Consider the following 13,073-nt stretch of genomic DNA (forward strand, 5'->3'; position numbering starts at 1 on the left):
TCATGATAGCAAGGGATGAAAAAACTGAGCGTGTAATCTGGGCTTTAAGAATTTGATTTTGGCTAAACTTTAGGAGAAACGTCCTAACTATAAGAGTGTCTGACAGTGGAGCAGTCTGCCTCTGGAGGTGGTGGATTCTCCTTCACTGGTATTTAAGCAGAGGCTGGATGGCCATCTGTCAGGGATGCTGTAGCTGCATCCCGCACTGCAGATCCTGACTAGATGACCTCCAAGGACACTTCCGAGATCTCTTCCAACTCTACAGCGCACGCAGTCATAAATTTGTATGGCAATATCAACACATATGCTGATTTGCAAAGCAGCATAATTAAAAAATAAAACAGACAAAAAAATCCAGGTCCCTGCCCTGATAAGATTACTATCTAAATTTTGACAGTGGGATAGTCGTCTCTTGAGTCCAATGAAACCACATTCTTTCTAATACTTTTCTCTCCTCCACACTTTCTCCCGAATTTCTGTGTTCTTTATTCCACAATCCGCAGAGCTGTTGTTAATGGAATTGTCCAGATCTTTAAAATACCTGTGGACTGTACCCTTTTAAGCATAAAGTCTTGAGCTAATCATTTGGCATCAAACCTATGAACCTGGCTGTGGAATTTCATGCCATCACTATTAGTCTTGTCTTGGGCCTGAATTAATTCCAGTCCTTTTGTTAGATAAATCTTCCTACTGAAGTTTTATTAAACTGAATAGATTCTTATGACAGACCTTTGTATTTGAAAGTCTTTAGACCAAAAAGCGGGATAAAAACGTTTAAAAATAAATAAACATCTTCCTTTTGCTGGATTTTACATTTCCCGCAAAGCATTTTTAAATACAAGCTATACATTCAGTTACAATTGCAATCCGACTTCCAGCAGCATCTTTTGCACTCCAAAAGCATAGCATTTTAGCCTTTATCAGCTTGCCACTTGTGGCAAAACGTGTGGCTAATTCAAAAGCATCCAAGGTCTCTGGTTCACTTTCACATTTTGCTTTCCATTAATATATTCTGCAACATGAGAAATTGGCCCAACTCCCATTTGTTTTTAGTTACTTCACTGGTATCCTAATGTAACAAAATCTACCAACGTCAAAACATTTACTTACAGAAGTGGTGATTTTATTCTTTTCAGTCTTATTCCTATTGTCCTTAGATGAGCTTTGACCAATTGCAATTTCTTGCAGCTATGCACTGGAGACTGGGTGGTGGAAGAACATGGTATTTATAAAACGCTGTATGATGTAGACCATGGGTGGGCAACTTTGGGAGGTCTGGTAGCCATTTTTGTCCCTGCGGACTGCACCTCCCCCATCCCTCACAGTGCTGGGTTGTTGTTGTTTTTAAAAAGGCATACAGGGCACCATAGCTCTGTAGTGGCTATGGAGCACTAAGGGGTAAAAAAAAGTGTCAAAATGGCCGCTCTGGATGCCACCCCCCAAATATTTTTTTTATGATTTTGAGGGCAGTGTGTTTCTCATCTCTGGTGTACTCTATATAGAAAAACGTATCTCTGACTCATGCTAGAACTTGGGGTCACTCAGTAAAATTGGTCAGCGGTAGTATCAGGTAGATACTAAGCCGCTGGCTGAGATAACTTTAATAAACTGATTATATGACTCCATGAAGAATATGCCTGTTACTCACTATTAGCACTGACAGCTGTATGGAACCTGCAGGTTCAAGGGCAAACAAAGAGGGAAGGACTGTTGTCTTCATATCTGCCTTGAGTAAGCATTTGGCTGGCCACTGTTAGGATGCTAGATTAGAAAGATCCCTGTTGTGATCCAGCAGGGCTTTTCTTGTGACCTCTTTTCACTAGAGCATATCTTTCTCGCACTTTGAACAGATTAAATTTGTACAAATAGATTTTACTCCTCTTTGAATTTTAAGCTTTGTTCCATGACCACAATGTAAAGAATACTAGAATCATTTGTGTTCCTGATTTTCTTTTCCTTTTAGCATTTCAAATAATGAAAAATAGGTATTTTTGTTTAGGGTAGAATACCAGGCTGTGAAAACGGGGTTTGTTCATTGTTCCCACCTTTGGCTGTTGGTCTGTCTGTCTCTAACACTTGGCTGCCCTCCTACTTTGGCTTGAGCCTAGCTGGGTGAATGAGATGCTGGAAAGGAAAAGAAAAACAGAGCCCAGGAGCCACTAAAAAGCTAGTAAACCTCAGTAAGTATGCTAGATCTCTAGAAAGTAAGGTTATGGAGACCAGTCTTGATGATGGCATTCTCTAGTCAGGGGTAGAGATTCTTCCGCCCAACCCCGAGGGTACCATTCCCTCTGGGGAAATCTGTCAAGGACCGCATGTCAGCTGTGAGCAAGGATGGAGCCATCCCACTCACACAAGACTCTCTCTTTCTCATATACACACACACACACACACATCATCCAGCCATCTCTTCCTCCACTGATTCTCTTCCCATCTTTCTCTTTCTCCCTCTCCCTCTCAGAAGCCTTCCTTTCTCACACACATACACACACACACACCACAAAGCAATTAGGCTTTTTAAAAGGTTCCAGGAGCAATAAAAGAAGCTATTTTAAAAGCTAATAGCACAGGGACAACTTCCAGGGGGAGTTGTTTACAGTATGCAGGGAATGGGAGGCTTAAGCCTTTTCTTCCGCGCTTTGATCCCACAGAAAATCACCTGACTGGTACAGGAATTAGACTTTTTTTTAATGCTTCAATTGGCACCAATGGAAGCGTGTGGTTTTTTTTAAAGGGCTACTTGCGATGTGGGGGCCAGGACTGAGAAGATGACAATGGGCTCAACTGGCATACCCTTTGGGCCAGAGGTTCCCCACCCCCGTGCTCTAGATAAAAGAACCTCAGAAAGCTTGTTCCATATCAATGTCAATAGCCTCTCTGGTCCATTCCAGAAGGTTATGAAGGAAGGCCCATCTTAAAAGAAGACAGTTAAGTCGATATGTAAACTACACGAAGGGCAACCCCCCAAAAAAAGGTTTGTTCAAAGGAAGGGGAAATACATTAAACTCCACAGATGAAACAAGGTTAAAATGAAGTTTATTAGGTTTTTTTGTGGGTTTTTTTTGTTTTGTTTTAGTTTTTTTATATAAAACTGTTTGTTAAACAGCTATTTTATTCCCATGGCAGAGTGACCCCTGAAAGATGCACTAACCCCTTCTTAAGGCCTTAACAAGATAAAATGTTTTTTTAAAACTCAAATGTTTAAAATTACACAATGTACAAACAAACAAAAAATTAACCATGTGGTGTAGGCTGCTAAATTGACATTCTCCCTTCCTTCCTTTGGGAAACAAAAGACAGAGAAGGGTTAATTGGATTTTCCTGGTCAGCTCAACACACACTGATTATGTCAACATTCAGACTTCCTGTTGAACGCCCCTTTATGGTAGGCAAGCCAACATCCTCCCTCTAGGCTGCCTGTGAAAAAAGGCAGAAGCTCCTTGGAATGATTTGGGAATATTTGTCAATGCCAAGAATGGCCCAAATCCCCCACCTTTTGGTACACAGAGTCATGTATATAAGGTCAGAGTATCTGAAAATGAAGCTAGTAGAAGCCACTCTTATTTCACAAGCCACATGACGTAGGAATCCTCTGATTCTTATCAGGCTTCCTTTCTTAATAAAAATAAATAGTGTTTCTTAAAAAGGAAAACAAATCCCCTCTTCACACATACACAAATACAAACATCCTATCCCCTGCAACCATTCACGCCCACCTCCCGCCCTTACAGACAATTTTGCCAGCAACAACAACAACAAAAGTCTGTATTCTTTAAAACCTGGGTTTTCTGTTGTGGAAGATGGAGTGAAGAGACAAGTTTGATTAAGCAAGCTCATACCTCCATAACTCCTTATGAACACGATGAGATCCATTTGCAAAGGCCTTGTTTGAATTTTACTATTTCTTTATGAGCAACTTGGAACATAGCTGGGTCCTAAAAATTGAATTTAATGCATAAAAAGGGATAGCGCACCTTTCATTTAAAACAAGTCTATCATCAAGACTAAAAATAGATCTTTATATATATATATATCTATATATATATCTTATCCCTCCCTCTTTAATTCCCCCATCTTCTCTTCTTTTCCCTCCCCTTCCCATAGTCACTATGGAGATTGTGTCCATGAAAACAGCTGGTTCAGACTCCTTGATCATATTCTATGATGTTGTCGGTCAAATGTGATGAAAGAGTTGATGAAGGAAGTGCTGGCATTGGCAGGCACGTCAAGAGAGGGGCATGACTGCACAGTGGGAAAGAATCCATCCAATCTTGAATGTCCGCCGCTTTCTTATCTCAACAGCCTAACCTGTAAAGGGGAAAAACATTGCTATTAGAAAAGTTTATAGAAGCTTAAAATTCCCACTAAATTAATGGCAAAATTAATACAATGGCCCAAGAGAAATTTGTAGTAGCAGTACTTCCAAGATTTCTTAAACCTGATGGAATAGTTTATGGAAGTTACCAATAAATGTTATTTTTCCTTAAACAATTAACTTTTTAAAGGAAGTCATGAAAAGAAATCATTCTGCAATGATTATATGTAATCATAGCCCACTGACTTCTATGTCAGAATCCACTACATTTGGTGCTGGGATACAGGGCTGCTGGAGAATATCAACTTGGAATGTCCTGTAATTGCATGAGATGAAATTCCTGTCAGGCTAATGCAAAGGATGTGAAGCATTACTATATCTTCCCTGCATCTAATTAAATTGCTCAACATTTAAGAGTTAAAATGTCAGCTTTTCTGTTCCAAGTCCTGCAGTGCATCACTATATCAGAAATGAATAGGTCCAATTCTCAAAGAGGAGGCAGCGGTTTCTTTCTACCAGAACACTTCCCTCTATTAAGGGTGGAACCTGGTAAATTCAGGGTAATGTTCTATTTAGAACTGACTCCATTTCCACATGCTTCTTTGTTTTGGCTGTATTTAATCTTGGGAGCATTGTCCCCAAACACTAGAAGCCAGTTCTGGACAACTGAGTATGACTTATTTACTCAGCAAGTATGTATGTACCTTGCATTCAAACAGGCTAGTAAAAGAGAGATGGCTTTTAGACAGGTTTTAAAAACTTTTGTGGATATGCCATGTGTTTTAATTCCTTTTTGAACAGCAATGAGGAACCTCTGACCCATGGAGGTTCGTCATCTAGCCTGCAGAGGCTTAATCTATCACAGATCGGAGATAACAAGTGGATTCCCCTTACTTAGTGCACTGTTCAACCTGTCAGTTAGGAGGGGAACCGTCATAAAGGGGAATCCCCTTATTATCTGTGATCACAGATACAGAGATAACAAGGGGATTCCTCTCCCTGCCTCTTGGGTAAGTGCTTCACCTGCCTCACATCATTCCCAATAGGGGAATGCATGCAGTGTGCAAAGCTGGTCCCTGCCAAAGCACTGGGTGACGCTCCGGCTGGGAACCAAATGACGTCAGCTGAGTCCATTTGTGAAGTGCACTTTGTCCCTATGGGGCACAGCGTAAACAGACTTGGCCAGCATGGCACCCCTTGGGAACACACAAAGTTGGGACTTGGTCAACACTGGGGGAAGTGCCGTCTTCCCCGTGTCGTCTATGTCCCTTTCTCTGTGTGGAGAGAGGCATAGAGAAAGGAAAGTTGGTGGTGCAATGCTATTGAGCAGGGTTCAGCCACGCCAGCTGATGTCATCTGGTCTATGGAGGGTCCTGTGGGGGACAATTTGGCCCCCCACATAAAAAGTGTTCCCCAGCCCTGCTTTAAAATAAACCTGTTTTCTTTCAATACTGCAAAACTGTGGTTTGGTTTTTAGCTCTCTGCCTACTCATTAGTAAACACTCTGATTCTGCTATCCAACGTTAAAAGGTATTGGAGGGTGGATGTTTTACACAAAAATAAAACAAGTGGAAATATCCATAGTGTTGACAATGGTGGTAGTAGCAAGCAGCGTCTATGGTTCTTGAACACTTTGGGAGGCAGGAGAGACTGGTTTTGACAAGGAGGATGGCAAAAATCTTGCTTGTCACAAGTCCCACAGCAGATGCACATTTGGCTTTCCTTGAAAGAGACAGAAGACCTGAAGAATTATGCTGAAAACATAATCTCTGTCTTCCAAGACTAATATTGGGAACACATATGATTGATCCATGGGGACACAGAAGTCACAGCCCTGCTGTCGCGCTATCCTCCTCTGCCACTTCCATCATGTGGATGGGAAGAGAAACAAACACCACATTCCAGTGATGAATCCAGACACACAGCAGCATTAATTGTTCTTTTGGCTCTTGAACCATCTCCTCTCCTATTCCACTTCCAACAGGGAGTGAGTCAGGGAATGAGTTATGGAAGGTCAGAGCCTTTAAGGGAGGCAGAGACAGGTAGTTTGCCAAAAAAGCAAATTTGCAGAGGCATATCTTTACTTTGCAATCAGCAAAATTACTCTGGGAGTGATGGCGTAAATGTTTCCCTCACAATCCCATAAAACTATGGCACTGAAGACATGGGAAGTGCACAATTAACTTTGGCCTTAGTCAATCCTTAACTTTTTCCAGCCAGCAAAATATATATATATATATATCCCAGATGTGGCTGTGCCACATACCCAACCTCACACCCTCCTGTTCCAGATGAATTCTACAACTGCCCTGGGTTTCATACTCACAATTGCTAATGTAAACTAGAGAAACTCCATCTCGCTCTTAGCATGCTTTCAGAAACCCCTCAACATACCCTTCCCACAGATACCAAAGCATGATTATTTTACTTATTTTTATTATTTTACACCCCACTTGTTTTTTGCAAGACACTCAAGAAGAATATGGACTATACAGAATACTATACCAATGGATGACAATGGAGTTAAAGGAGTACTGAAGGAATATGACGAGACTGCAGAGAAGCTGAACGAATTCTTTTCATCTGTCTTCACTGCAGAAGATAGACGACAGATACCTGTGTCTGAACTGATGTTTTCAGGAAGGGAGTCTGAGGAACTGAGGCAAATAGTGGTGACAAAAGATGAAGCTCTCAATCTTATTGATAAATTGAAAGCAAATAAATCACCAGGATCAGATGGTATCCATCCTAGAGTTCTCAAAGAACTCAAATATGAAACTGCTGATCTTCTAACCAAAATATGCAACATGTCCCTAAGATCAGCCTCTATACCAGAAGACTGGAAGACAGGCAATGTAACACCAGTTTTTTAAAAGGGATCCAGGGGGGATTTGGGAAATTACAGGCCGGTTAGCTTAAGATCTGTTCCGAGTAAACTGGTTGAAGGCATTATTAAAAATACAATTAGTAAGCATATAGAAGGGCAAGCCCTGCTGAAAAAGAATCAACATGGCTTCTGCAAAGGTAAGTCCTGTCTCACTAACCTTTTACAATACTTTGAGAGTGTCAGTAAACATGTAGACAGGGGTGATCTGGTAGGCATTGTTTACTTGGACTTCCAAAAGGCTTTTGACAAAGCCCCTTACCAAAGACCCCTGAGCAAATTTAACAGTCATGGAATAAGAAGATCCTCTTATGGATCAGTAACTGGTTAAAGAACAGAAAGCAGAGAGTAGGAATAAATGGTAAATTCTCCCAACGGAGGGAAGTAAACAGTGGGGTCCCATAGGGATCTGTATTAGGACCAATGCTTTTCAACCTGTTCACAAATGATCTGGAATTAGGAGCGAGCAGTAAAGTGGCCAAGTTTGCGGATGACACCGAATTATTTAGGGTGGTTAAAACAAAAAGGGATTGTGAAGAGCTCCAAAAGGATCTCCCCAAACTGGGAGAATGGGCATCCAAATGGCATATGCAATTCAATATAAGCAAGTATAAAGTGATCCACATTGGGGCAAAAAATCCCAACTTCAAGTATAATCTGATGGGATCTGAACTAGCGGTGACCAACCAAGAAAGAGATCTTGGGGTTGTGGTGGACAGCTCAATGAAAATGTCAATCCAGTGAGCAGCCACTGTAAAAAAGGCAAACTCCATGTTAGGCCTAATTAGAAAAGGAATTGAGAATAAAACTGCCAATATCATATTGCCCTTATACAAATCTATGTGTGACCACAATTGGAATACTGTTTACAGTTCTGGTCACCATACCTAAAAAAAGGTATTGTAGAGCTGGAGAAAGTGCAGAAATGGGCAACTAAAAAGATCAAGGGGCTGGAGTATCTCCTCTATGAGAGAAAGTTACAACAGCTGGGATTGTTTAGCTTTGGAGGGTAAGGGGAGACATGATAGAGGTCTACAGAATTATGCATGGTGTGGAGAATGTGGATAGGGAAACATTTTTCTCCCTCTCTCTAAGTACTAGAACCCCAGGTCATCCCATGAAGCTAATTGCTGGGAGATCCAGGACAGATTAAGAGGAAGTACTTCTTCACGCAGCGCATAGTTAAACTATGGAATTCGCTACTATAGGATGTAGTGATGGCCACCAATTTGGATGGCTTTAGAAGGGGGTTAGACAAATTCCTGGAGGAAAAAGCTATCAATAGCGACTAGTCTTGATGGCTATGTGCTACCTCCAGTACCAGAGGCTGTGAGTCTATCTATGTACACCAGTTTTGGGGGAACATGGGTGGGAGTGTGCTGCTGCACTTGTGTCCTGCTTGTGGTTTCCTGGTCGACAGCTTGTTGGCCAGTGTGTGAACAGAATGCTGGACTACATGGACCCTTGGTCAGATTCAGCATGGTTCTTCTTATGTTCTATACAAACACTGAGTAAGAATAAAAATAATACACTTCCAAGATCAGCCCATATAAAATCACATTTTGATTGAAATGCATTTAGAGATAGTTTAGGAGATAATCCAAAATATGCAGGGAGAGGAGCCTGTGACTGGGTAACTTTAAAAGGTACCTAGAGAAGTGCTGTAGGCAAAGGACAGGTTAAGATGTAACAAGCTTGGCTTATTTGTAGTTTATTCTCTGAGAACAAGCATCACACCCATCTGCTTGCTCCTTGGCCCTGCCCTCATGTGCTGGCTTCAGTACCTCTATTATGGTTTGCTTAACCAGTTTCCCATTGTACCAGTGGAAAACGGTGATTTAATTTCTGCTTACTAACCAGGATATGTGGAGCCAGTGTGGTATAGTGGTTAGCATGTTGGACTGGGATTGAGGAGACCCTGTTTCATGTCCCAACTTAGCCATGAAGTTCACTGGGTGACTTTGGGCCAATCACTGACTCTCAGCCTAACCTACCTCACAAGGCTGTTAGGAGGACAAAATGGAGAGGAGGATCATGTACACTGCCTTGGGCTCCTTGGAGCAAAGGGTGGGATATAAATGTAATAAACAAATAAACCCTAGTTTCATATGCTGGTTGCTAACCCCAGATATGGCCCACAGTCTTTGCACCTCACCAGATTTTGGGGGCACTTTACAAAGGTGACTGGAAGCCAGTGTGAAATAGTAGACAGAGGTTGTGCTGGATCATGAGAGACAGATTCAGATACCCACTGAAGCTCATCAGGTAGCCTTAGGTAAGGCACCATTTTCCAGCCTCTATCAATCTCACAGAGCTAAACAGATCAAGAAAAAAGAACTGCAAAACATTGTGTCCACCAGGAAGTGCTACAGAAATGAATACTACTTCTAAAGATGCAAACTCAAAGAGTATCTGCCCTTTGTATAAAATTCCAAGCATTCACCCAAAAAATCCCTGAAATCCCTATGTAAGAAGTAAGAATTCCAGCACCTTAAAATCGGTGTTCGTGAGAAAGCAGTTCGAACATAGCAGCTGAAATTCCATAAGTAAAAACTCATTTCTTCTTGCATAAATTGTTTGCCAGTCAAGCTAGCTTCCCTTGGTTCTGGAAGCACAAGTAAAAACAAACCCCACTCTTTAGATGATGGGTGGGAGCTTTTAAAAAAGGAAATTCTCAAGGCACAATGACAAACAATTCCAACAAGAAGAAAAGGTGGAAGACAAAAGAAGAAGCCAATGTGGCTTCACAAAAAGCTTAGAGATGACCTGAAAACAAAAAAGGATACATATACAGTCAGGGCCAGAAATATTAGAACAAGGATAACTGTTTTGGCAGTTGGCCTCTGTAAACCACCACACTGAAGTTGAAAGGAAACACACCCAGATGGGAGCCAAGTCAGGACTTTCAGCTGTAATTCAAGGGGTTTGACAAAACTGGGGCACTAACCATTCAGGAAGGACAGCCAGTGGCATACACACACACCCCATCGTTGGTGGCTCATAAGTAATGGAACAAACCAACATCATTTCAAACGTAAGGATCGCCTTTAATACCTGGATGAAAATCCTTTGCAGTCAATGATTGCCTGAAGTCTGGAACCCATAGACATGACCAAATGCTGAGTTTCCTTCCTCGAGATGCTTTGCCAGGCCTTTACTGCAGCTGCCCTCAGCTGCTGCTTGTTTGTGGGTCTTTCTGCCTTCAGTCTTGTCTTCAGTAAGTGAAACCCAACCTCTATTGGGTTGAGATCAGGTGAATGATTTGGCCACCGAAGAACATCCCACTTCGTTACCTTCAGAACCCTTGGATAGCTTTTGCTGTATGTTTTGGGTCATTATCCATCTGCAATATGAAGCGACGTCCTATCAGTTTGGCAGCATTCCGCTGAATCTGAGCAGAAAGTATAGCCCTATACACTTCAGAATTCATCCTGCTGCTTTGATCAGCAGTCAGGTCATCAATAAACACCAGTGACCCGGTTCCATTGGCAGCCATACATTCCCATGCCATAACACTGCCTCCACCATGTTTGACAGATGATGTGGTATGCTTTGGATCATGAGCTGTTCCTTTCCTTCTCCATACTTTTCTCTTCCTATCATTCTGGTACAAGTTAATCTTGGTTTCATCAGTTCAAAGAATTTCATTCCAGAACTGGGCAGGCTGTTTTAGGTGTTTGCTGGCAAAGGCTAATCTGGCCTGTCTGTTCTTAAATGTTACCAGTGGTTTGCACCTTGTTGTGAAGCCTCTGTATTTACATTCATAAAGCCATCTCTTGAATGTAGATGTTGACAATGACATGCCTACCTCCGCAACAGCGTTCTTGACCTGGCTAGATGTTGAGAGAGGGTTCCTCTTCACCATGAGCAGAATTCTGCGGTCATCCACTTTAGTTGTCTTCCGGGGTCTTCCAGGCCTTCTGCTGTTGCTGAGCTTGCCAGTTAATTCCTTCTTTTTCAGGATGTTCCAAACTGTTGTGTTGGCCACTCCCAATGTTTTTGCTATCTCTCTGATGGGTATGGCCTCCTTCACTCGCATGGACACCTCTTTGGGCCTTATGTTGGGAGTTCCAGTGAACAGCTACCAAATGCAAATATAACACTCAGAACCACCTCCAGGCCTTTCATCTGCTTGATTGGTCATGGGGTACCCAGGAAACAGGCCACACCTGGCCATGCAGCTGCTTGTCAGCCATCTGTTCCATTACTTATGAGCTACCAACGATGGGGTTGTGTGTATGCCACTGGCTGTCCCTCCTGAATGGTTAGTGCCCCACTTTTGTCAAACCCCTTGAATTACACTGAAAGTCCTAACTTCGCTCCCATCTGGGTGTGTTTCCTTTCATCTTCAATGTGGTGGTGTACAGAGGCCAACTGCCAAAGCAGTCATCCTTGTTCCAATATTTCTGGCCCTGACTGTAGGAAGTGGAAGGAAGGGCAAGCAACAAAGGAAAAGTACAGGCAGGTATCACAGAATTGCAGGGATGGCTTCAAGAAGGCTAAAGCTGAGAACGAGCTGAGTTTAGCGAGGGATGCTAAAAGCAAAAAATGGCTTTCTTCAGCTACGTGCATACTAAAAGACAGAGGAAAGAAATGGTGGTTCAGCTATTAAAGAAGGATGACAGAATGATAACAGATGACAAAGAAAAGGCAAAGGTGCTCAATTCCTACTATGGCTCAGTCTTCTCCGAAAAGAGGGTCTAAGACCCCCCTGGCAAAGGCGAAGTACAGGCTGAAGGGGCGGGACTGCAGCTTGAGATTGATAGGCATATGATCAAGGAACACCTAATCACTTTGAATGAGTTCAAATCTCCCGGCCAGACGAACTACATCCTAGAGTAATAAAGGAACTGGTGGACGAACTCTCAGAACCACTGTTCATTATCTTTGAGAAATCAAGGAGGACAGGTGAAATGCCAGATGACTGGAAGAGGGCTAATGTTGTCCCTATCTTCAAAAAGGCCAAAAAGGAGGAACCTGGGAACTACAGACCAGTCAGTCTGACATCAATCCCTGGGAAAATTCTGGAGCAGATGATAAAGCAATCCATCTGGAAGCACCTTGAAAACAATGCAGTGATTACTCGAAGCCAATATGGATTTGTCAAAAACAAATCCTGCCAGACAAATCTGATCTCATTTTTTTGATCAGGTAACCTCCCTTGTGGACTGTGGGAATGCTGTGGACATCATATACCTCAACTTCAGCAAAGCTTTTGACAAAGTGCCCCATGATATCCTGATGAGCAAACTAGCTCAGAGTGGGCTAGATGAAACAACGATCCGGTGGATCCACAGTTGGCTACAGAATCAGACTCAAAGAGTGCTTATCAATGGGATCTTCTCAAACTGGGGAGAGGTAACGAGCGGGGTACCGCAGGGCTCAGTCCTGGGCCCAGTGCTTTTCAATATTTTTATTAATGACTTGGAGGAGGAGGTGCAGGGAATGCTGGTCAAATTTGCAGATGACACAAAATTGGGTGGGACAGCTAATACTGTGGAAGACAGAAACAAAATTCAAAGTGATCTGGATAGACTGGAGCGCTGGGCAGAAAACAACAGAATGACATTTAATAGGGATAAATGCCAAGTTCTGCACCTAGGGAAAAGAAACCAAATGCACAGGTACAAGATGGGGGATACGTGGCTCAACAACACGACAAGCGAGAACCATCTTGGAATTGTTGTCGATCACAAGCTGAATATGAACCAACAATGTGATGTGGCTACAAAAATGGCAAATGCTATTTTGGGCTGCATTAATAGAAGCACAGCTTCCAAATCCTGGGAAGTACTAGTTCCCCTCTATTCAGCACTGGTTAGGCCTCATCTGGAGTACTGCGTCCAGTTCTGGGCAACACATTTTAAGAAGGAT

At 42.4% G+C, this 13,073-nt stretch overlaps 1 protein-coding gene across 2 annotated transcripts in view; it reads right to left on the reverse strand.

Moving 5' to 3' along the window:
* Window positions 1-3,019: 3,019 nt before the first annotated feature.
* The window catches only part of TCF20 (transcription factor 20), a 99,196-nt gene continuing 89,142 nt past the window's right edge, over window positions 3,020-13,073 (reverse strand). For both annotated transcript variants that reach the window (XM_084810026.1, XM_084810025.1), the window contains one exon: window positions 3,020-4,308. In XM_084810026.1, coding sequence (XP_084666152.1) covers window positions 4,291-4,308 — 18 coding nt within the window. In that variant the 3' untranslated portion in view covers window positions 3,020-4,290. The remainder of the gene's footprint in view (window positions 4,309-13,073) is intronic.

This window comes from Heloderma suspectum, chromosome 7, assembly GCF_057233095.1.
Source record: "Heloderma suspectum isolate Gila_16-S chromosome 7, 16-S_ref, whole genome shotgun sequence".
NCBI lineage: Eukaryota > Metazoa > Chordata > Lepidosauria > Squamata > Helodermatidae > Heloderma > Heloderma suspectum.